The sequence below is a fragment of the Podarcis vaucheri genome (assembly GCF_965113315.1).
Source record: "Podarcis vaucheri genome assembly, chromosome: 7".
Classification (NCBI taxonomy): Eukaryota; Metazoa; Chordata; class Lepidosauria; order Squamata; family Lacertidae; genus Podarcis; species Podarcis vaucheri.
In genome coordinates, this window is record NC_138765.1 from 78,731,166 (window position 1) to 78,756,213 (window position 25,048).

The 25,048-nt window shown below is 44.0% G+C and overlaps 1 protein-coding gene across 9 annotated transcripts in view; it reads left to right on the forward strand.

Moving 5' to 3' along the window:
• The window catches only part of KIF1B (kinesin family member 1B), a 134,396-nt gene that overhangs the window by 34,617 nt on the left and 74,731 nt on the right, over nucleotides 1–25,048 (forward strand). For 5 of the 9 annotated variants that reach the window (XM_082229695.1, XM_082229697.1, XM_082229698.1 and 2 more), the window contains exons 3-10: nucleotides 3,611–3,687; nucleotides 9,636–9,815; nucleotides 13,508–13,573; nucleotides 16,184–16,362; nucleotides 17,536–17,647; nucleotides 19,888–19,965; nucleotides 20,883–20,948; nucleotides 21,954–21,971. In XM_082229695.1, coding sequence (XP_082085821.1) covers nucleotides 3,611–3,687; nucleotides 9,636–9,815; nucleotides 13,508–13,573; nucleotides 16,184–16,362; nucleotides 17,536–17,647; nucleotides 19,888–19,965; nucleotides 20,883–20,948; nucleotides 21,954–21,971 — 776 coding nt within the window. The remainder of the gene's footprint in view (nucleotides 1–3,610; nucleotides 3,688–9,635; nucleotides 9,816–13,507; nucleotides 13,574–16,183; nucleotides 16,363–17,535; nucleotides 17,648–19,887; nucleotides 19,966–20,882; nucleotides 20,949–21,953; nucleotides 21,972–25,048) is intronic. The other 4 variants (XM_082229703.1, XM_082229696.1, XM_082229699.1 and 1 more) reach the window with 1 other exon arrangement.

The window sequence follows — 25,048 nt, forward strand, 5'->3', positions numbered from 1 at the left end:
ACTCTTTTCCATGTCCCTTCTGCAGATCTTCGTCATATTTATACCTGCACTTTACTTTGTCTTCTGCTGATCTTGTTCTTAATTTCCTTCCTTTATCGCTGAGGAGTAGATCTCGGGGAGACTCCAACCTAACAATGTATTTATCCCTTCTCGACAGGTCAGCCCATTCTCCATAGTCAGCACTAAAATCCAAAAGGTATTTGAAGGCATGTTTCAAAGTCCCTCCAAAGTTAAAGGCCCCCACAACTCCAGACTCCCCCTGGCCTAAAACCAGATCCCAGAAGCCAGAACATCCCTGCATAGGGGGATCTATCCAACTTCCCATCTCCAAACCAAACGAGACTCCCTCTCTCCAAATCTGACTTTCTCCAGATTCAGTCATCAAAAACAACAGCTTATGTTCCTGCAAGGCCATGGCTCTCTCCACTTGTATTACTTGAGGTTCAACAACAACCTCCTCCTTTGTCTTCTGCACAACTTGCCCTGTCAAAGCAGATTCCTGGGTCGGTTCCTGAGTGGCTTCTATATAGGTATTCACTGTTTGTCCAAAATTAACTGCAACAGTCATCAAATCCATCTTCTCATGTAGCTGTTCCAATAAAGCACTTGTCTTGCAAAAAGCAATCACTAAGGCTTCTTCTGGGCACATTCTGGGCACATTCTTGTTCAAGGTCAATGTCTGGTTCTCACGATCTTTAATCTCTACAGCTGGAGAATTCCCCAGATCGACTCCAACAACAGTTTCAAAAGCTCCCTCTAGGGGAAACAATTTCTATTTGTATCCGTCCTTTTAAAAGCAGATCCAGCAACAAAATTACTTTCGTTTTTCAAATATTTTGTTCCTTTTAAATGCAAAAGGAAACATTGGAATCAATATGTTTCTCTTTTTTAACTATCTGTCAATAAACGTTTTATTCACAATCAATGAACTTTCCCAAAACGTCTGTCTTCCTGGCACCCCGTTCCCAGGTTCAAGACGGTGGAAATTTATCTTTCTTTACTCTCTCTCCTGCAGGCTTAAACAATCTAAAATTCCCCCCTCTTCTCCTGCTTCCAAGGGGGGTTTAGTAGTTTTAGCCAATGGAGATTTAGTCCTTTACAAAAGACTTTCAAGACTTTAGCTTGCAATGTCTTTGCTTCAATCTATTTACAAAAGCGGAAGGCGGACTTCCTGTTTAGAACCTTCCCAGTTCGGTGCCAAATTAAGATGTTTCATAGTCCAATTTTTCGTTCTACTCACGGGTAGTTGTTTAAAGTCCAATTGTCCACAGGAAAAAGTCAGCGCTCTCTGGCAACAGCAATGCGGCTTCACTCCGTTAAAAGAGCAGTCGATTCAAAGCACCGGGCCGCTCACCCCATGTCGCTCCGGATCCCCGAAACTGGGTTTCCCCGCAAGTAGGGGAGGCGCAAAAGGTGCCAGCCGAATCCCATGTCCACAGGCTTCTCCCGCCTTCTTGAATTATTTGTTTATTTGAAATATTTCTAACCTGCACTTCATTGCAAGTGATCCCAGGGAGATGCATGATAATAGATGGATCAACAGTATGTAGAAGGACACCAACTAGGCAGGAGGTCTACCCCACATAATGTTGGAATTAGACCTTTAGAGGTGGGGCACCTGTCAGGTGGCACTCCCTCCTGCTGCATATCAAGCAGGTGCTTTGTCTGTTGTCTTTTCAGCACTTGTTAAAGATGTTCCCTTTCAACAAGCCTTCTAAATTGCTTATCCCAGTTAGTATCTGTCTTGGATTTGAGTTGAATATGTTGTTTGTTGTTTTTAAGCAGTGTTTATTTAAAATTTACATAAAATTGTTTTTTATATAATTGTTTCAATTGCTTTTATATGTGTAACTGTTGCATATATGTTATATATGCATTCGAGATGCCTTGTGCGAAGTGATTCTTAAATGTAATAATAAAAATAAAATAAAATAAAAATATTAACATCCAGTCTAACTGCTAACATCCTCTAAACCAGTGTTCCCCAACCTTGGGCTTCCAGCTGTTTTTGGACTATAATTCCCATCATCCCTCGCTAGCAAGACCAGTGGTCAAGGATGATGGGAATTGTAGTCCAAAAACAGCTGGAGGCCCAAGGTTGGGGAACACTGCTCTAAACAACCTGAGTAAACAGCCTGGTGAAACAACCATGTTTTCATCTGAGGTTGGAAAGCAAAAAGAGATTGTTGCACCAGCCATACCTCGGAGGGGTTACATGAAAACTCTTACATAACCTGACATGTATGAACACTTTTGAGATGATTGACAGAATAGATAACCATTTTTTTCAAAGATGGAGCCTTCATCCATCTCCCAGTGGTTTCATCTGAGTTGCACTCTCCCTGTATGTTGATAGATTTATACCCTGCCTTCAAGGTAGCTTCCAACAAGAGCAAGAATCAAATAACAAAACTGCAAGCTAGCAAGAAAGCAAGAAATAGGGTAAATGAAAAAAATAAAATCAAGGTAATACCTCACAGGCGGAGGATTAGAACTGGACATGTCTGCAGGTCAAACATCTACTAGGAGAATAAGGTCATTGCAATGACAGAAAGTGGGAAAGATGGTTAGGGAGTTCCAAGGCCTTTGCACAGCCACCAAGAAAGCCTTCTCCTGGTGCAGCTTAGACATAATGATTGTAACTGTCTGAATAGGGATTGCACAGATTCATGAAGGATAAGGCTGTGGATTGCGACTAGTCCCAATCACTGTCTGCTACCTCCATTATCAGAGGGTTTATGCCTCTGAATACTAGTTGGAGGGGATTGCAAGTGGGGAGGATGGTGTTGCACTCAGGTCCTGCTTGTGATAGACTTCTGGTTGGCCACTGTGAGAACAGGATGTTGATCTAGATAGGTCTTTTGGTCTGATCCAACAGGGCTATTTCATTCTTATGTCTGTATGTCAGAGTAATATGAAAGGAACGGGAACAGAGCCAGTAAAATAATTTCCCCTCCCAACCTATTAGAATTGAATTGCTCTGATGCCAATGTAAGATAGTTCACGCTCGACTTCACAGAGCCTAAGCACAGTTGGCTACAAATTCAAATATTTAATACAGTGTCTTAAATAAAAAGTGCATGTAGTGGTTTACCGTTATAGCTGAGTGGATATAATTATAGGCAATTCTTATAGAACTCTTTTATGTGTGCTAGGTTTTGAGGTGTTAGAAGACAAAAATACCAGGTTCTTCATTTGTGTATCTACAGGAATTAGATAAGCCATAGTTTAATGTGACATGAACAAGCTGCAGTGAGCCTCGGGCTTATATGTTTTCAATTCTGAGGTAACCATGAAGTGGACTTTATAAGCTTTCCCTTCTCCTTTTGGTTAACTGCAGGTAGTAGTATCCTCTGAGTCAATATTATCTATGGGTTGTTTGAAACAAGCCAACTTGAAACCATGATTTAGTGTAGCCTTCTCTTCCATATGTTGTTGAGAGACTCCAACTCCCATCAGCCCTTGCCAGCATGACCACTGGACAGAGAGTTGTGGCCCAGCAACATCTAGAGGGCACTATATTAAAAAAGGCTGGTTTAGCATAACTTCTGTCCCTGCCCTTTCCTGATGTTCTTCGATAATAAATATGTGTTTGTTTATTTTTTGCTAGGTATTCTCAACCCAAAGAATCCCAAGGAAGCACCCAAATCCTTCAGCTTTGACTACTCCTACTGGTCTCACACATCGGTAAGAGCTCTGATTTTGTTTCGTAGAACAATCCCCTTTGAAGGTGGAATCCAAGCCTGTCCAGCTGGTGATTGGACACCCCCCTCGCCCCCTGAAGCAGCTGTTTTCTTCCTTTGACTGTATTGTGGTTTTAGCAACTGAAGTTTCCAAATATCATCTCGGTGTATGTTTAACTGCTTTTTCCATCATGGGTTTCAGAAAGATTAAATTCCAAGTGGCAAAGAACAAGTGTGTGCAAAGATGATAGAGGAGAGGGGTTGGCCCAAGGAGTTGGAGAATGGAATTTGAACAGCAAACATTTTCCTGCTGTGACTGTTTAGTTTTATTTTTTGTTCAGAAAGGAAACTCTTTCTATAGGATTATTTCTGGCTTGGTGAAAGATGAGTTTTAATCTGCGGGGTTATTAGGAGGAGGGCAGTGCAGTGCTGTGCCTTCAGCTTCTCTTCTCCACCCCACTACTAAAATCATAAAACATTCTCTCCTCCAAACAACCCCCCCCCCAAAAAAAAAATCACTTGCGAAAACTGAATCTGAGGTCTTGCTTACTTCCAGTAATTGTTGGGCTTAGCCGTGGCTGCTCTTCACTTGTCATAAGGGTGGAGTAGATGGAAAAAAGCACTCCCTATTCCCAACAGATGTAAACTTGGATAATTGATTTTGGTCCAAGAGGAAGGTATGGGCAGGGTTAGTAGCCACTGAGCCCAGTTGGCTCTCATTCAGAAGAATCAAAGGACTGAAGAGTGTTTTTGTTTTTGTTTTCTAATCTCTGCATCCTGAACAAAGAAGCTATGAAATGGCCCTACTGTTCTGCTACCCGAGGGATAGGGAACCACAGGCACAGAAACCTAATGTGGGGCTTTTGGGGAACAACACGCCCCCCCCCATCTGGTGCTGAAGTGACATCAAAGCAATCTATTACAATCTATTGCAGAGCAAAACTGTATCAATACAGGACATAGCATTTTACATTTAAATACCGTGGAACCTCGGGTTACGTACTGTCCTCCTTACGAATGCTTCGGGTAACGAGCTCCACTAACCCGGCAGTAGATGCCCCTAGTTGCGAATGCCCCGGGATGCGAGCGGAAGTTGCGCGGCAGCAGTGCGGCAGCAGTGGCAGGCCCCATTAGCAAAAGTGCGCCTCATGTTAAGAACGGTTTCGGCTTAAGAACGGACCTCCGGAATGACTTAAGCTCGTAACCGGAGGTACCGCTGTATGGGACAATCCTGTATTACAGTGTTTCCCAACCACTGTTCCGCGGCACACTAGTGTGCCGCGAGATGTTGCCTGGTGTGCCGCGAGATGTTGCCTGGAGGGAGGCGGGCGAGTCCCGCGGCGAGAGGCGGGGCGGCGGCGGCGAGGAGCCAAGCCACGCTCTCCTTCCTGCCTCACTTTGCTGCCTCCTCCCCCCCCACCCCCAAAGCTTGGAGGTTCCCCGGCAGGAAGGAGGGAACTTAATCCTCTCCAAGGGCTGCGGAAAACAGACATGCAAATGGGGGCTTGCCAGCTCTTCAAGCACCGCCGGCTTTCTTCGGGAATTACCGCCCGCCGAGCCTGGTAACGCTGACAGGCCGAGCCGCGGGGCTTGGCAGCGCAGCCGGCAGAGTGTGGGAAAGGGCGGCCGCCATGCGCCGGGCAAGGCGAGACTCGACGGGGAGGACACCGGCAGCAGCGCCCCCCCCCCAAACCCGCTCCGGGCAGGTAATTCACAGAGAGTGGACAGAAGGAAGCCTTAAAGGGCTTCAGCCTCCCAGAGTGACGGGGAATAATAATAATAATAATAATAATAATAATAATAATAATAATAATAATAATAATAATAATAAAATTGACAGGTGGTGTTTTTCTAGGTGAGGGGGTGGGGACTGTAATAACAAAAAAATCAGTTTTATATCAACCGCTGTTTTGCAATGAGGAATTGCAAATAAGGAAGATCAAAAGGAGAATGTTTTTTTGGGGGGGACTCTCTTCCTCTTCCTCCTCCTCTCGTTCTTGCTCCTCTTCCTGGCAAAAGGGCTGCTGAGACCCCTTCTCTCTTGGGTGCCGGTGGGTGCTGTGACGTTGACGCTGCTGTGGCAAGTGCCTTTACTTAGCAGAGTGCATTCCCCTTTACACAGGAGGGGAGGGGAAAAAATTGAAACTTACACTTTTGTGTGTCCCTCCCGATGTGACGCTGCGCGCTGACGTCACGGGGCTGTAATGGTGGTGTGCCTCAATATTTTTTTCATCAAACAAGTGTGCCTTTGCCCAAAAAAGGTTGGGAAACACTGCTGTATTATACAGGACAGGTGGCAACCCCACCCCCAGGCATCACTGTCTGGCCCTCAGTACTCTCTCTAGGCCACTTTTCTCTTTCCCCAGGCCTCTCCCCAACACTTGGCCATACATGAGAAGTGTTTTTGCCTGATTACACTGTGTCTTTAACTGTGATAATGCGTTTTCCTTGTGTAGATAGAGAGGGGTGTGTGCAAAGTAGTCTACTGTACTGTCTGCTTTTGCCTCTGGCCCTGCCCATCATTGGCTGGGGGCTAATGGGAGTTGTAGTCCAAAACACCTGGAAGGCACAAGGTTGGCAAAAGCTGTTTTTATACCAGTCTTCCAATACTGCTGTTCTGCATAGACCCCACTGTTATCTAGGAGCAGGAAAGCACCTGGCTGAAATGTCCCCTCTTTCTCCAAACCCATTTAGGTGGTCTTGGTCACACCCCTCTCTTGTCCCTCGGCACCACCATTGTAGTATGATAGATAGTTCCCATCAGAGTGTGGTGATGATGAACTTGCCCCATCAAGATAAAATTTAGCATCTGATCCTTGCACTCCTGCATGCGTGTGTCCACGTTCTCTCTCCCGACCCTCTCCCCCAAGCTATTCCTCTTAATTGAGTAGTAAGTTGGTTTTCCACAGAGAGCATAGCAGGGCAGTCATCTTGTGGGTTAATCTGCTCCACTTATTCCTTGAACGGGAAAATGTTCTGCTTGTCAGCTGAGGCTTCGGATTATGTCATGCTTGGAAGCCTCTTTTTAAAGAAATAGTATTATTTTTTCTTCTCTTTGAATTTGCTTGCTCTCTGAAGCCTTCTGTATGTTTGTATCTTTCTTCAGTAAGATTGTGAAACACAATGATTCCCGTTTTTTTAAAAAAAGGAGCATCTGGCACTGACTTCTTTGCTTATGCCCTTTATATTTTATTTCAGTTTGATGTTCTGAGTTCTCAGTTTGAGAGTTGGAACTAGAGCCTGTTCAAGCTGGCAAGGCTTTGCCCTTAGAGAAGCAGTGGGACTAGTTGGGGTAATAGGGGAAGAGGGAAAGGTATTTTTCTAGTGCTCTGTAGCACTTTATTCTCTTTATTTGCTACTGCAAATGTTTGGTACTGAGGAGTCATACACTGGAGCAAATTCAGTATGTTGTGATAATCCAGGGTTTCTGACTTATCAGTTGTTCCACTTTGCTCTACACCTGCTGTGACAGAGAAAAACAAACCAGGAACCCACAGTTAAGTTTGTCTTGCAATTACATCCAAACCTGCTGTTTTGGTTTATTGTTCCCTAACAAGATGCAATACTAAGCCATGGTTTATTTAAGCCATGGTTGAATTTACCACATTAACAACACAAGCAAACTATGGCTTGCTTTTTAAAAACTTGGTTGGTTTTCCAGCTGCTCTTGCCTTGTGCCTTGGTAAGTTGGTAAATATGTGGGGTAGAGTGGTCAACAAACCATTCTTTAGGAATGCTGCTCATATTTCACATAGCACCAGCCATGGTTAAAACTCAGATTCATAAGCCAAGAACAAACGAAGGATGCAGACCATGGCTTGTTGTCAGTAAACAACCCATAATTCAGACATGGGCCAGGTTCACACATAACACTAATCCATGGTTGAATAGGCCATAGTTTGATAAACAATGTTATGTATGAACCAATAAGCCAGGCATGTCTGAAGTCCGTTTCGGGGCTTAATGCGGACCGTCTGTTGGTTTAATCCGGCCTCTGTAGCAGTTTATTTCCTGGGGTAAATTGTTTAAAAAAACTCAACAACTTCAATCCTAAAAAAGGTCAACAACTATGGTTGGCCCTTTGATCAGCCCTCACAGCCCTTCACTTCATCAAATCTGGCCCTCTTTGAAAAAAGTTTGGACACCGCTGTAAACCAACAACAAGCTATGGTTTAAGGTTGGCTTCTGACTGTGAAAACTAACCACAACCTCTTGTTCAGCTATAACAGGAAGCCAGGCCATTTTGCTTTGTTTGGTCCTTTCATGGAGTGAATTTTAACAGTGTGGGAGTGATCAGTTACCAGCTTCTTCATGGCAAAACCTGGCTTATTGTGACATGTGAACAATGGCGTACCCATAATATGCAGTAATTGATCACCCTGTAAGCTGCAGTAATAGCATGGCAGTTTCACAGCTGAGTTTCCCTTTCTCCCCTACAAATATTTCAACAGTTTATGAATTTGGCCTCGCTACCCCCGTTTACATTTTTCAGTTTAGGTTCATCAAAACGTGAGCAAGGTTTGCATCCCTAGACTGCCCCAATACTTCCAGATTTGTCAACCAAATAAAGCTGTCACTGTAAACGACTCCAGCTGCCTTTAGTTTTCTCCCAGCCCTGTTTGTCCACTTGCTAACTTGCAGAAGATATCTACTTGCGACAAGGTTCTTCCTTGGCATTACAAATTAGCAAGATGCTTTTAATAAAACAGTTGGGGAAGTCTGCTTGGACAGCTGCATGAGCTGGTTAGTTTTCATGACTGGTTGCACTTTGTCGCTGAGATCAGAAGCAGATCCTCTTGATCTCCTGAAACAAAAAGCACTTGCAACTGCAAGGCTCCAGGAGACTTAGAAGTTCATCACCTTCCTTTTAAGTAGTCACTGTTGTTACTTAGATACCAAAGTGGCCATATCTAATGCTAATCTATAGTTAAATGTGTACGAGGATACACTTGAGTGATAGGAACTGCAAACTTCCTTTGGTAACTGGTTGTGGTAATGGAGGAACATCTTAAACAGGGGCGAGGAACTTCAGGTCTCCAGGCCCGTATCTCTCTGACCCTTGGGATTTTTTCTAGGCTGAACATCCCTCCTCAGCCACACTCCTCCTCAGGCAACACACACACATTACAAGCCCTGCTTTGTTTTCTGCTTGAGTATTTTTTGTGTGGCTGGACTGTATCGTTGAACTCTGACTTGCCTGGATGGAGGAGGATGGAGAGAGGGGTGTGTAGATACTAGCCTACTGTACAGAGGTAAATGGTCATGATTTGCTCTGCCCACTTATGCTTCTATGCCCTTCTGGCATGTGTCCCCATAAAGTTGCTCAGAAGTGAATGTGGCCCTTGGGCTGAAGATGCTTCCCCATCCCTGATCTTAAGCATTGTGTTCCCTGAGGGTATGTCCTTCATAAATACCCATTGTTTAAGAACATAAGAAGAGCCTGCTGGATCAGGTTGAAGGCCCATCTAGTCCACCATCCTGTTTGCAGAGTGGCCAACCAGATCCCTCAGTAGGATCCTTGGCATCTCTAGGGAAAAGGTCCTCAGAAGCAAGGCTAGATGAAACCTTGGAGACTAGTTGCCAGTCAAGAGTAGACATTCCTGGGCTAGTGGGACTAATGCATCCTGACTCCACAGAGGGCAGCTTTATATGGCCAAGGAGTGCTTCCCACACTAGCAACCCTTACCTTTCTTTACCAGTCTTGCCTGTTAACAGCTGCTACTGCCTTTCTGTGGAAGGCTGTATCACAATGTTTGGATTCCCTTATCTCTTTCCCTTAAGAACATATCACATGAGATCTGCTAGATGAGATGAAAGTCCCCCCTCATAGTCCAGCTTTCTCTTCTCACATTAGCCTGCCAGATGCCCTAATGGGAAACCCTTTACAGTTGTTCCATTCCTAACGGGATCCATCCTGACTCTCCACTTACCCTTCTGTTTAAATCTTTGCAGCCTGATGATCCTTGCTTCGCATCTCAGAATCGTGTGTACAATGATATTGGGAAGGAGATGTTGCTGCACGCCTTCGAGGGCTACAATGTCTGTATCTTTGCCTATGGCCAAACTGGAGCTGGAAAGTCCTACACGATGATGGGGAAGCAGGAGGAGAATCAGGCAGGGATCATACCACAGGTAAGGAAGAGACTTGGGATGCCCTGCTTTGCAAAACGCTTCTAGCAATTGGCTTTCACATGGGATTTCTCTGAAGCTTACAGGAATCAGATTCCAATTTCTTTTCCTCATCCAGAATCGTTGCCTTCTTTTTAGAAATGCAAAAGGTGTGGGAAGAAAGAAGACATTTTAAATAGTCAAAATTAAAGTTACCCCCTCTTGTTAGGATTTATGTGCGTTTGTCTCAACATTCTGTAAGAGCACAATCAAAATATCATTACTTATGGAAAACTTGTAGCAGGAAGAACACATTCATTTGCACGCTTTTGGGAGCAACTGTGTCCGTACAAGAATACCGTAGGTGAAAATGCAACATGCGATCTCAAAGAACTTTCGGTTTGCCACCTACAGAGAGAGAAAAGGTTGGGTTTTTAAATCTATCATCTATCTATCTATCTATCTATCTATCTATCTCTCTCTCTCTCTCTCTCTACCTATCTATAGTCTTTTCCAGAGAATGTAGGATACATCTAAGTGGATAGCAACCATAAAATCAGCAATTCTGACAGTCATTATAAAAACAAGGCAGCAGTGTGAATGAGTCAGAAAAACAGCAATATACAGAACAGCAAACAAATCTATAAGGAGGGCGTAGCTCGGTTGCCAGTAGCAAGAGGAACAAACACAAACCAGTGATCAGCCAATTATAATGACTGTCCTAAAAAAGAAGAAGAGGAAAAGTGGATTTGGGTGAGGCACTTGAAAAGGAACAGTCTCATCTTTGTATATTTACTGTGCTCAATGACCCAGTGATCTGGCTCTGTATATGATCTGGCTCTGTATAAGGCAGCTTGTTATGTTCCTATGTGTTAAGCCCGGACACTGAGATCCAGCGCCGAGGGCCTTCTGGCGGTTCCCTCATTGCGAGAAGTGAGGGAACCAGACAGAGGGCCTTCTCAGTAGTGGCGCCTGCCCTGTGGAACGCCCTCCCATCAGATGTCAAAGAGATCAATAATTACCTGACATTCAGAAGACATCTTAAGGCAGCCCTGTTCAGGGAAGTTTTTAATATGTAACGCTGTATTGTTTTTAACACTGATTGGGAGCCGCCCAGCGTGGCTGGGGAAACTCAGCCAGATGGGCGGGGTATAAATAATAATAATATATTATTATTATTATTATTATTATTATTATTATTATTATTATTATTATTATTATTATTATTATTGGAAGGATTGTAGCTAAGTGGTTAGTGCATCTGCTTTGTATGCAGGGGGCCCCAGAATCAATCACTAGCATCTCCAGGTAGGGCTGGGAATGTTCTCTGCCTGAAACCCTGAAGAGCTCCTACTGGTCATCTTGGACAACACTTAGCTCAATGGCACAATGGCCTGACTCTGTATAAGGCAGTTTCCTATGTTCCTATGTATAACTTGCCATTGGTTGTGCTGCTGCTGCTATCAAGTTAATTGAATGAAGTGTGTTTGGGAGGGGAGGCAGTTGCTGAGACTAGATTTCAGCCTCAATAAATACATTTTGCTGAATAGGCATTTTGTGCCCTTGTTCTGCTATAGGATCATCAGCAGATGCTGCTGGCTCTATGCCCCCTGAGTGTAAAATAGACAGTGAAAACCCTTCTTGTGCTAATGGGAAAAACACATGCAGAGCAGACATTTGATGAGGGCTGAGTTATGGCCAGAAGCTGGTGGTAGGTTAAGCAAAATGCCAGCCAGGTGTCGGGGCTGTGTGTCTGCAATTGGAAGCAGGGAGCAAGGCTGAACTCTGTGCTGATTGTTTTGCATGAAGTTGCTGCATTCTATATAAGGGTTGGGTAGCTCATGGGGCAAATCTGGCCCCCAAACCTTTTGATGTTGCCCGCCCCCCACGAGTATCCTTTTAGAATGATTGTATGATTCTAAGTTTTTAGAATATAGAATTTAAGGCAGTATTCAACACACTTGTTTGTTAGCGCAAGGGTTTATGTGTGTGCAACAGAACTCCCCCCTGTGTGTGTCCTGCATCCTCCCCAAATTTGCTAGAGAGAGTTGGGGGAACCCCAGATCAGATTTAGGGAGCTCACAGAATGGAGGGGAGAGGGAGATCATTGTGTTGCTCAAGCAGAAATCCTTGCACTGGTGCTCCTTTGGGCATTTAATTATTGTTTTTTCAAATCTGTTTTCTTTCTGCTACTCTTTCCTACCACCCTTACTAGTTATTTCAGGATGGTGATGCCCTGTAAAACTTTCCCCACCATATCCTCTAAAGTACCGGTACCTCTTTGTCTTCATTGCTACAGGCATGTGCTCCCCCCACCTCCTTTGGCTGCTGAAACAGGAGCGATTTTCTCTCTCTGTCAGTCTCCCTTTGGAAGGCAAAGGCTTAACCCCCCCCCCAGCATAAATGAAGTAAAGCAAATATTTAACAGATTTTACTATGTATGTACACTTTAGAGCAGGGGTCAGCAAACTTTTTCAGCAGGAGGCTGGTCCACTGTCCCTCAGACCTTGTGGGGGGCCGGACTATATTTTGAAAAGAAAAGAAAAATGAATGAATTCCTATGCCCCACAAATAACACAGAGATGCATTTTAAATAAAAGGACACATTCTACTCATGTAAAAACGCTGATTCCCGGACCGTCCATGGGACGGATTTAGAAGGCGTTTGGGCTGGATCCAGCCCCCAGGCCTTAGTTTGCCTACCCATGCTTTAAAGTCTGGATTTCCTGGAAACAGACCCCAGAAACTTCATTTTTGCACTGAATTGCATGCTGGTTGGGGTGTGATTGCTTCAACCATTAGTGCCTGCTCATGCGTTCCTAGCCCCCATTGTCAGCTCTTAAGTTCCACCTGCAACAAAGGACTAAGGAAGGCCACAACTGTACCTCACACTTAAACTACAAATCCACCACAAATGCACAATTACTGGTCCAAACGATACATTTAAAGCACTATCCTACCATTTTAAACAGTCATGTGTTCACCCCTACCACCAAGAATCCTAGGACCTGTCATTTGTAAAAGGTGTTAAGAGTTGTTAGGAGCCACATTCATACGTCATAGAGCCACAGTTCCCAAAGTGGTTTAACAATCCATCCCTCTTCCTAGGGAGCTCTGGAAATTGTATCTCTATGGAGGAAGTAGGAGTCTCATCACCCATTGCATATGACAGCTCCCAGGATTTTTTGGCTGTTTAAAGTGGTATAAGAGTATTTAAAATGTGTAGTGCGGTTGTGACTGAAGAAGTATAGAAGTGAGATTATCAGTAACTGGGTAGGTTAGCTGACAGGGTTGTTAACCCCAACAACCTCCCAAACTGAGCTTATTTTGCTTTTAAAATTCCAGCAGATCAACTCCAAAAGTGATTCTTCTTAAAAATAAGTCAAAGTGTTTTCACAGCTGGCTCTGGGAAGATTTAACATCTTAATTATCCCTCTCCTAGGAGTTCTAATGCCCTCCTAATGCCCCCTTCCCCCCATCCTGAAGTTGAATTTGGTTATAATCAATATCTGCATAAAGGCTAAATGGATTGGCTGCCAAGTGTGTTTTGGGGGTGTGGGGTGGGCATGGGGACTGGATTAGCAGCCTCTCTGCCAGGCCCCATGTATTGGACAGAAACACTGGAAGCACAGTAGATTAAGCACCGCAGGGACTTTCCTTACAGTTTGCCTTCTCCCTGGTTGTAGAGTGATGCTCTCTCTCTAATCTCTTTACAGCTCTGCGAAGAGCTGTTTGAGAAGATCAATGACAACAGCAATGAGGAAATATCTTACTCTGTGGAGGTAAGTGTCTTGGTTGAATTTCAGGGACACTGTTTAAACATAACTTTGGAAGGGAAGCCTTGTTAAGGCACAACTCTTGTGATATTGAGACATAATCCTTGGTCCCACTGATCAGCTTTCTATGTGTGTCTGTATCTGTATAGCACTACCTGGCATTTTATAAAGAACAGGTATGTTAAGTCTCTACCCCAAGGCACTTACAATCTAAAACAGGCAGAAGGAAGCATGAGAGGAATTGAGGAAATGGAGGTGTGGGCAGGCAGGAGAAGGTTATGTTATTATTTCCATTATACATGCATTGGCTTTGTTACAATATGGTGTAGGAACTTGGGGGTGATCTAGACTGCACCCACTATTGCTTCACACCCTCCTCAAATGAGAGAGGAGTGTGTGATTGTATGTAGAAATCAGCCTACTGTAGGAAGGTAACATTTACATTTCTTGTTCTGTTTTTGCCTCTGACTCCACGTACCATTGGTAAGTGGCCCACAGAATATTGAGCATAAGGAATTATGGCCCTCAGCCTAAAACGGTTCACCACCCCAGTCTAAGGAATAAGCCATTACCTTCTGAAATGCTTTCATCAGCAACACTAGTGTCTCTAATGTCATTTTTTCACCTTCCAGCCAGACTTGAGCATCCCACCTGTGGCTCCAAACTCCATATAACCTAAGTCTCCATGCTACTGCTTGCCCTCTTCTCAAATTTCTCTTCTCCACAGGCTCCCCACAAAAGCCCCAGCCCCCCCTTCATTTCCTTCACTGCTGGCCACCTCTGCCAATTTAAAATAGCAAGAAGGGGTTGATGTTGTGCTAGCTGCTGGTAGGTCATGTATTCTAGACCTTAAAAATGCTTTGGAACCTCATTTGCCCTGTCTTCTGGTGACAAACTCAGCGCTATATTTGTAAGCTCATGGTGAATTTTATTTTACAAATACTTGGTGCGAAGGGAGGGCAGATTTGACATTGGAAACCAGTTGTCCCACCACTGCCTGCCAAAATAATAAAGGATTGTTTCTAGCTATATCGTACCCAGAGTAGATTCATTGACATCAATGCAAGTAAATTAAGTTTAATGGGTCTACTCTGATGTAGCCAAAAGATACAGATTTTATGTGCAGTTATGAGCTCTTCAAGTCAGAATCTGTCCCCTTCCTCCAAATCTTTATCCAAATCAGCCAGTCTGGGAGGACTTAGCAAAAGCCGCCCCCCTTGCCTGTTGAATAAGGAGGCCTGATGAAAGCATATGGAACAAATGCATGCAGCAGTGTGCTATTTTTACCTAGGTTGCATTTCCGTCGTTTGCCAACTTATGGACACACATCCTCCTAAGCATCGGCTTGGCAGACAGCCTAGGAATTGTCATTGTTGTGTCGTGTTAACAGGAAAAATGTGTTTGTTCAGGCACAGCTCTTTCTATTATGCTACCTTCCGGTCACCCCAGTCACCCACATTCTTTGGGCTCTGAAGTAGTCATGCCCCCTTCAGCTACAATGCACACCTGTCGTTTCCTTCCTTGGTTGCTAAAAAGGCTTTCCAACACTGCATTTGTAGCCTGGGGCAAAGCAGCAGTCACACACGCCTGGGTATGCACACAAACACATGTACGTACGTATGTATGTATGTACATACATACATACATACATACAGAGCATGAAGTCTATAGCCCTCTCCTGATATTGCTCCCCAGCCTCTGCACTAGGAGCTTTCATATAGCCCACATTCTATCTATCCATCTCAAAACAACCTCTTCCTCCTCCTACCTTTCACAACCATCTAAGCATGTAGCCATCACCACATGCTTCTTTGAAAACCTGGATAGGTCTAGAACCCAGGAGTGGCTCTTCAGGTTTCCTAATTAGCAGCTGGAGCAACAGAGGTGAAATTTTTCCACTTCCTGGAATGGGTTATAATTTCCTGTGTGACTACAATATGCACCTCCCTCCCGCCCTCCCCCAGTGTCTTGCACCCAAGCTGTAAATCAACCTTCGCCAGATGTCGCTGGAGGACATTCCTGATAGGGATGGTGCCTCCTACTGGAAGGATCAGGCAGGGTCCTTTGCCTCCTCTCCAGGATGAGGAGTAAGTAAACTTTTCCCAGCATCAGGTCCAGCCTGGTATTTATCTACAACAGCAGCCATCAACCTCAGCTAGCATGGCCAATAGTGAGGGATGAGGGGAGCTGTAGTCCAACAAGATATTCCTGGAGTTGGCCATAATGGGCTAGAAGGAGCAGTGATATGATCTGACTTACGTAAGGTGGTCTCATTAGCTCAATAGCTTTTTGGATGGATAAATTCCTCTCGTTATTTTTCTTTGTAGATGCTAGAGTAATCTAAAGAGCTCTTACGTAACTCTTTCAGCCAAAGTGCATATTGATTGCTTGTTCTGAAACATAATCATTGTGAATAATGGAGCCTTCTTAAATGATGATGATTTTTTTTAACTCTGTAAAAGAGGATCTTTCTAAATATATTTCTCTCTTCATACTCCCTGGGTCACCTGTTTTGAGTAAACCTCTTCCTTAACATCATTTTCCTGGATTGGTTTTCTTACAATTGTCCAGATTTGAACCGTGTGTGTGTGTGTGTCTGTGTGTGTCTTCTTGCAGGTCAGTTACATGGAGATCTACTGTGAGAGAGTCCGTGATCTGCTGAACCCCAAGAACAAGGGGAATCTGCGTGTCCGGGAGCATCCTCTGCTTGGGCCGTACGTGGAAGACCTGTCAAAACTTGCTGTCACTTCTTACACTGATATTGCGGACCTCATGGATGCTGGGAACAAAGCTAGGTAGGTTGGGTCTTATTTCAGGCATGGCACAGGGACACTGGTGTTTCACAACTCACACAGCTGTCAGGTCTTAAAAATATTTGCTAGTACACCAGTGAAAATAATTTCCCTGTCAACTTATGAATATAGCCATTAGGAGTATTGCCTAACAAACATTTTGGCCAGTCAGTCAGACCCTGCATGTGAACCAGGAAGTCTTTCATTGGATATAGTTTCTCATTTCAACAGAACCTGGAAACTATGGTTAGGAGGCTTAGAACAAAATGGGGTATTAAGCCAGTTTCAAAACATAGTTGAATGTCATGGCTTGTTTCTAACCTGTGAACAATAGTTTCCTGGTTCAGATAGAACATGAAGTGATATTTAATGGAAGACTTCCTGGTTGGTTGGTTGGTTGGTTGGTTGGTTTGCTTGTGCGAAGGCACATGTGGCCAAAGTCTCATCCATATCTTCGCTTGTTAATCCAATATATGATTGTCCAAGTGCACACAATTGAATTCTCTTTCCTCCCAATCAAATATTTCTCTTCAACTACTTCTGGCAGTGGTGGGGTATAAGTAATTTATTATTATTATTATTATTATTATTACATGGTATACTTTACTAGTTCTGTTTTGCAGCTTATAAATTAAAATTGTGGACTAGGTTGGCATAAGAGATTATCCTAGGGCACAATGATGCAGCTGCTTGCTGAAGCTAAGCTGGTGAGGGGGTGGCCAGTGCCTGGGGGGGAAGGGCACTGCATACACGGTCTTGAGCTCCCTCATGGAAGAGCTAATACAAATGAATTCCCCCACTTTTCAGCCAAGGTTAGCTCCAAAAGTGGATTACAAATCAAATAGACAAATACAGAGGATTCAAGGGTATGTGTCTGGCTGTCTCTCCTGACTCCTGGCAGTCCATAACACAGTCTAGAAATGGGTCCTCCAGCTATTGTTAGAATCCAACTCCCAGCAGCTGCAGCAGCCAGCATGGCTTTGGTAAGCGATGATGGGAGTTGGTAATCCACCAACCTTTGGAGGTCTGCAGGTTCTCCCATCCCTAACCTAGTCCCAGGTTCAGAGAACCTTGTATGATGGTAAAGATGCCAACTTCCCATTGATTCTTCCCATCAATGGTGTTCTTGTTCTTTAATCCTGAGCTTTCCCTTTCTTTCTCTTTTCTGTATTAAAGGACGGTGGCAGCTACCAACATGAATGAAACCAGCAGCCGTTCCCATGCAGTCTTTACTATTGTTTTCACGCAGAAGAAGCATGACCTTGAAACTGACCTTTCCACTGAGAAGGTAGGCTACTCCCGAGTTGGGGATCAGGGGAAATAGCTGGGGTGCAAAACAAGCTCCTTGCAACTAGATCAGGCACTTCCCTCATAACATGATTTGGGAACTGCTCGCTCTCTTTCCCAAGGGTGGTGAGAAATGTCGGGTGATGCCTTCTGATCTGCTTAGGGTTGTATCCAACTAAGACCATATTTACACCTTATATTTAACACATTACAGTGGTACCTCGGGTTACAGACACTTCAGGTTACAGACTCCACTAACCCAGAAATAGTACTTTGGGTTAAGAACTTTACTTCAGGATGAGAAAAGAAATCGCGCAGTGGCGGCAGCGGGAGGCCCCATTAGCTAAAGTGGTACCTCAGGTTAAGAACAGTTACAGGTTAAGAATGGATCTCTGGAACGAATTAAGTACTTAACCCGAGCTACCACTGAATTTGTTTGAAACACTTTAAACAGTGATGGCTTGCCCCAAAGAGTTCTGGAAAGTATAGTTGTTAGAAGACCCTCATTCTGCTTAGAGGACTAGTAGTTTAACAGTCTCTCTTCCTAGGGAACTCTGAGATTTATAGCTCTGGGAGGGGAGTAAGGGTCTCCTAGGAAATCTAGGATACTTTGTAGGAAGCCATGACAGTTTAAAGTCTATCAGAGTGCTTTAAATATATCTTAAGAATTTGGCCTTAGTAGGATACAACCCTAAGAAAGAAGATCTCTGTAGCTGTAGCATAAGGATAGCCTGAGTAAACCCCCCTCCTTCTGCACAGAAGTGCCAGTGTTTCTGCTTGGCAGGGCTTAACTAATTACCGCCTCATTAACTCTCTCTCTTCTTCTCCATCCTCCCTGTTGGCCTAGTTTCCTTTGGAGGTGGCAACAAGCAAGCCGCCTTTTTAAACTGTGGAGGGATTTGCATGTTTAAAAGGGGAGCTTATTCTTCGTGGGGGAAGTCTCTCTCTGGCCTGAATGCTACTTTTGGAGGAAAAAACAGGAGAAGCTTTAGCACAGTGCATTGTGCAACTGGGGTACTTATAGAACGTTCCAATTCTAAGAATAAACGTTTATCTCTCTACAATACAATATCTGGGGCTTTTTACTCGAGGGGAAAAATGTGAGTAAGGGAGGGCATGATAGAAGTGTCTCAAAAAACGATGCATTGTGTGAAGAGAGTAGATACGGAGAAGTTTTTCTCCCTCTCTCATACTTCTAGAACTCATGGACATCCAGTGTAGCTGAATGTGCACACAATACACAGTTAAATGATGGAATTCGCTCCCACAAGAGGTAGTGATGGCCACTAATTTGGCTGGCTTCAAAAGAACATCACTACTAGCCACAATAGCTATGTTCTCTGTCTACTGTTGGAGCCAGTATGCCTCTGAATACATTCAGTTGCTGGGAATTGCAAATGAGTGCTGTTGTGCTGAGGTCCTGCTTGTAGGCTTCGCATTGGGGCAACTGGCTGGGTGCTGTGAGAGCAGGATGCTGGACTAGGTGTGACTTTGGCCTGAATCAGCTGCAGGGCTATTTTTATGTTATCACATTACCTGTTCTCTCACATTAACACTCTGCAAAGTTACAGGAGGACAGTGACCTGCTTGTCATGTTGTTGACTTAACTTCTTTATTAGATGAAGATAATCAAAACTAGGCAACCTGTAATTTTTGGCCAGGTGGTTGTAATGTAATTCTCCCCACACCCCCAATATATATTCCATCCCAGGTGAATACAAATTCCTATTAGGATGGCCAGCATCCTAATGTTGCGTATAGCTGCTGAGGCTGCATGTTTTATTCCCAATTAAGTATTCTTAATCATTGCTATGCTTGAGGTTTTTGTTTCAGGCATGAAGTGATGGGATAGTGATCAGAAAAGGAACAGTTAAACTAGGGGTCATGAGATGGGTGGTGTTTGCATGCCATTGACAGTCCTGATTCTGGTGACACTGGTGCCCTGATATGGAGAGCAGTTTCCTCTTCTATGATGACAGTAGCCCCTTCAAGCTTGCAGAATCTGTGATATATAAAGTTTTGACAGTCATGCTGGCTGTGTCACGTTTGTAAATCTGCCTCTTTGTAAGCCATGGCTAAAATATAGGGGAGGTGTTTGAATGTCTGAAAGCTGAACTTACTGGGACTTTATAGCAGTCAGGAGTGTGTTTACCTTGGGCACCCGAATACTGTGGGACCAAGATGAAATTGCTGGCTTTCTCTCTCTTTCCTTGCCTTATTTAACCATGCTTTTCTTCCCAGGTTAGCAAAATTAGCCTCGTGGATCTTGCTGGGAGTGAGAGGGCAGACTCCACTGGTGCCAAAGGGACCCGATTAAAGGTATGAGTTGGCTCTGCTATGTTGTGGGTAGCCAGGGAAGGAATGTAGGTCAGTGTTAAGAGCAGCCACTTTGCATGCAGAACACTCCAGGTTCAATCCCTAGCATCTCCAGTTAAAAAGGATCAGGCAGCAGCAGGTAATGGGAAGGACCCTTCTCTTCCAGAGACTGAAGAGTCACTCCCAGTTACACTACTACGCTAGACTGGTCAGTGGTCTGACTTGGTAATGAGTACATTCCTGGATGTTGCCATATCGTTTAATGCATTGCCAAGGATCAGTATTCAGCATGCTGCCCTACCCAGTTTGGAGTGAGACCTTAGCCTTTGTTTTTTCAAAACAGCCGGCCAATCTTCAGCCCTGGTGGGGGTAGAAAATGAGATAAGAGTACAATTGATACTTTGAATTGGAGTGCCTGTTGCTCATGGGTCCCACCCAGTAGTTGAGGGACTGCATGTTGAGAATCTTGCATTGTAGGGGGTTGGAGTAGATGACCATTGGGGGACCCCTCCAACTTTACAGTTCTGATTCTGTGATTATATGTGATCCATAGCCCTTTCTATTCCTCCTTTGTGGGGTGGGGCTTGCAGAGGTGAAACCAGAGTCCCTGCCACTTTGGAAAAAATGCAGCCTGCATCTCCAGGAATTTTAGGGCAGTGATGACCTATGCATGATGTATACCTGTTGGTCAGATCCTAGACCAACACAGGTGACCACTAGGTAAAGAGAGTCTGTTCTGAGATGCTGTATCATGCATGGAGTCAGACACAATGTACAAAAGAAGTAGAATCCTTAATGCAATAGGTGTATATATTCTGTAGCAAATAGTGGGGTGGGTGGGGGTGAAGTGTCTCATTTTTCCAGACTTCCCTTTTATATCTGGACAGCTTCAAAATCAAATGTTTGTTTTACCTTTCTAGGAGGGAGCAAATATCAACAAGTCTCTCACCACCTTGGGAAAAGTCATTTCAGCCTTAGCAGAAGTGGTAAGTCCGAATTATTTTCACACTCATTTTTTTTAAAAAAACCAAAACCATGAGCTTTACAAGCCCACCTAGTTCTAGTAACATGCCAAGACATCAATAAAATAATAACTGCCTCAGGAGGGTGTGGCAGGATATTGTGTGTTAACTTGACAGTGTTTTAACAGCTGTTTTAAAAAATACTTAGTGCCCAAGTAGAAATGTTTTTGTTGTAGCTTTCCAAAGCCAGAGGGCTTCAGAAATCTACTATTTGGAAATAGTGATCCTCTACCCCAATTCTCCCCACCTACTAAAGAGCCTCAGACATGCTGATTTTGGGATGATTTGGGTGGGGAACTAACTGGGGCCAGCAGGGCCCCTGATTTGACCCATGAGGCTGCTGTCCCTGAAAAAACTGCTCACCTGTCCCACTCCTGGCGTTATATTGCAAAATTCTAAACTAGAGAGGGCATGGGCTGGGCTGCATCTGTATGTGGTTGGGCTCAGACTCCCATCATCCCTGACCATTTGCCATGCTGGCTAATGGGAGTTGGAATCCAACAACATCTGAATCTCCAGTGGTTCCTTATTGCTGTTTCAAATGGTCAAAGCCTAGCTCAGATGTGACTGCTTCTCTTAACACTGAGTATAGTGTTAGCCAGACTTTTAACATGTTGTGTATGTCTGATAATGCCTAGTTCTGGAGCTTCCGGCACATGGCAGGGTTCTCCCTTTATGCTCCATCTAAGCTCTTAAATTGACATGGCTGAAGCCCCTCTAGCTCCTGTCCTCCTTCCTAAGGCTTCCTGCCCTACTGTAGCCCCCCTTCATATAGTCAAACTCCATAGATTCAAGGTTACCACCTGGGGAAAGTGTTTTGAGGTGCTTACTGATGTGGTTCCTTGGAAAAGTAACTGGAAGTGCATCTGTGAATCTGTGGTGCCTGTTTAAACTCCCTCCTCTTCCTTGCTCAACAAACGTAACCTTATCTTCTTCCTTCTTTCCTTCCTTCAATGCTTCCAAATTTAGGATAACTGCACCAGCAAGGTATGATGATGGAGGAAGGGTAGCTGCTGTCAACTAAAATGTGATATAGCCTGAAGACCAGGGGTGGAGAAGCCGTGACCTTCCAAGATGCAGCTAGACTCTAGCTCTCATCAGCCTTTCCCACTGATCGTTCTGGCTGGGCTGATGGGAGTTGAAGTACAGCAACATATGGAGTGTTGCAGGTTCCCCCACTTCTGGTGCTGACTATGTGGGTCTTTAGACCAGAAGGAACTAGGAGCAGGGGTCCACAGGGTTGCACTGGTTCCATGTTTAAGGATGCATTTCTATTGGCTTTAGAATCTCTTTGAAGGGGCCTCAAAATCCATCTAGTCCAGCCCCCTGCCTATGCAGGAAATTCACTTGCTGCACCATTTACTTGCTTTTATGTTATTTTGTTGGTTTTAGCTTGTATTTTTGTTTTAAGGGATGTTGTTGCCACACTGTACATAGTTTATACCACTTACAGGTGTGGTTTTTTTTAAAGAAAACTTAAGTGGTTTAGCAATGATTTGAAATAAATGAAATAAATAATAAACACAGTCACCAAAATGGGTGTTTGGGCTCAACCATATAAGTGACCGTCTCTGAAAAGGAGAAGTCTGATTTATTTTTATTTTTAAAAAATCCTATACTTCCATCTTTCTCTAAGATGGTGTTTGCTGTGGTCTCCCATCCAAGGGAGTATTGATTCACAAGAGCACAAAGTGGATCCCTGCTCCTGTTGTAACTAACTTGGTTTTCCCTTTCTTTAGCAGTACAAGTAACATGCACTTACTTATTGCTGCTTCTTCTGAAACAAAACTTTAGACCAGGGGAAGTAGTGGTCCTCCAGGTGTTGTTGGGTTCCCATCTCCCACCACTTCTGACCATTGGCCATGTTGGCCAGGCTGATTGGAGATGGAGTGTAGCAACACCTGAAGGACCACAGAACTTCCCACCTCCCTGCTTTCAAAGCTTCTGGTTCCCACCAGCCAGGGAGAGCAGAGCTTATGCCCGACTAACTCTTCTTTGCCATTAAAACCTGGGAGTCTGCACTCTTCTCTCTCCCACTGTTGGATCTCAAATGAGTAAGAAGGGGCATTTGCTGAGCTGCTTGTGTGTTAGGGTGGTTTGCATGCAATAATGCATTGCTGAGGTTGCTACTTTACATTTGAAGTTTTTGCAGCGGAAACATTCAGATGGATGCAATTGAAACTGACTTCTGATTAGGCCCGCTCTTTCCTTTCCCACCTCTACTGCTTTGCCTAAAAGTCAGATGGCACTTGCTGTGGTCTCCCATCCAAGGGTGACCAGGTCTACAAATGCTTTGCTTCAGCATTGGGTTTTCCTAGATCATTCCCTTGTAGCCCAAGGGAGGGATTCTTAATTCACAAGAGCACAGCTGCTTTTAAAAAGTGCATGTGGGAAGGAATTTGTGGGTGTGGGTGTTTCCTGCGTAGCATCTGTTTCAGTCCTGTGCCAAAAGTAGGACTTGAACCCACGTTCAGGAGCACCTCTCACTGCTGCCAAAATCTACACAGACTGCTTCATAGCTGTTTCCTTCCTGACAGTGTCTGTCTGTGTTTTCCTGTGAACACTTCCTAAATCCTTCTAATCTTCAACCAGGTACAAGATTAGTTTGTGTGGGTGGGAGGCAACATAGAATTGGACCTCTCTAGTCTAATTTTGCTAGCTAAGGCTTTCTGACCTCTCTCTGTCCTCAGTAATCTCTCCCCATCCCATCCCCTTCAGTAGTTTTAAATGCTCTTCCATCTGTCTGTACCCACTTCATTGGTGGCTGTTATCCTTTCTTAGGTAAAAGCCCAGCGGTATGTAAGCACAAATATAATTCAGCTGATGATTTACTCAAATATAATTCAGCTGATGATGCTTCTTGGCTTGCCGAAAATTAATTTCTAAATAAAACAGAATACCGTTGATCTAATCTTAGTGCCGTACTCCAAATATGTCTGGCTTCAAGCTTGCAGAGTGTTGTGGAAATATCCAGAGTCTCTTTGGATTAACTTTGTAGCTTTGGTTTTTACTGAGGTGGTCAACTTATATCTAGGTTGTACCACTTGGGAGTGTAGTTGAGCCCCCGCCCCCCTTTTTTTAGAAAGCAAAAACACATTGCATGTAGAAGCCCAGTGTGTCAATTCGAAGGATTCCAGCCTAACCTTTCTCCCTGAATTTCATGGACTTTTATTTTATTTACCTATGTATTATTTATTTAATTTATATATCACCCTTCATTCGAGGATAAACTATACAACTTACAATGTTGTTTCACATGTTGCTATATTTAGCTTCTTAGTTTTCTATCCTGTCTGCAATTATTTCATCTGCAGAGTCGATTTAACTCAGTGGGTGGACAACTTTCTGTTCTCTTGGTAGAGCGGAAGATATTATCTTCAGAAAGTGGCTGGGGGTGGCATTTGTTGATCAATCAGGTTCTGTAGTAATGGTGGTTGCTAACAGGTGCTTCACTCTTACAGCGTATGTGATTTCAGGCAAAGCCAGAAAATAATAATACAAGTATGTGTGGAATCAGAGCATGTTTTACTCAGAGCAAACCCGTTGAAATGTATGGATTCAAGTTTGCCATGTCAATTCATTTCAATGGGTTCCCAGCATTGGATGCACCCTTCTTTGTGCTGCAACACAGAAGCATTTTCCGTGTGTGCAAAACAATGGGGAAATGTTTTGTAGTGAGAATTTTTGTTGTGGGGCTTGATGGGGCATATCGGCTGCCAGTTGACCACATCTGTTTCAACTTGAAATGTCCTGGTCACGATCCAAAGACTGGCAGGGGTTGTTCATGCACATGTGCAACTTTCTAGGCTTATGCTTCCATGACAGGAGCCCAACGTACTACAAGACAAGCCACTTTTTGAAATCTCTTTGCTACACAGCAAGGAAGAATGCTGCTTGAAGAATGAGAAATAAAAAATCCCACTAGGTGTGCTAAAGCACTCAGGCAGGATGAAAGTAGTTCATGAGATCCCAACTCTGAATCCTCTTCTTGCTTTGTCCCCCCCCACCCATTTTAAGATGTCTTATAACTTGGGTAAGATGATATGTAGCATTTTAGCTGCCCA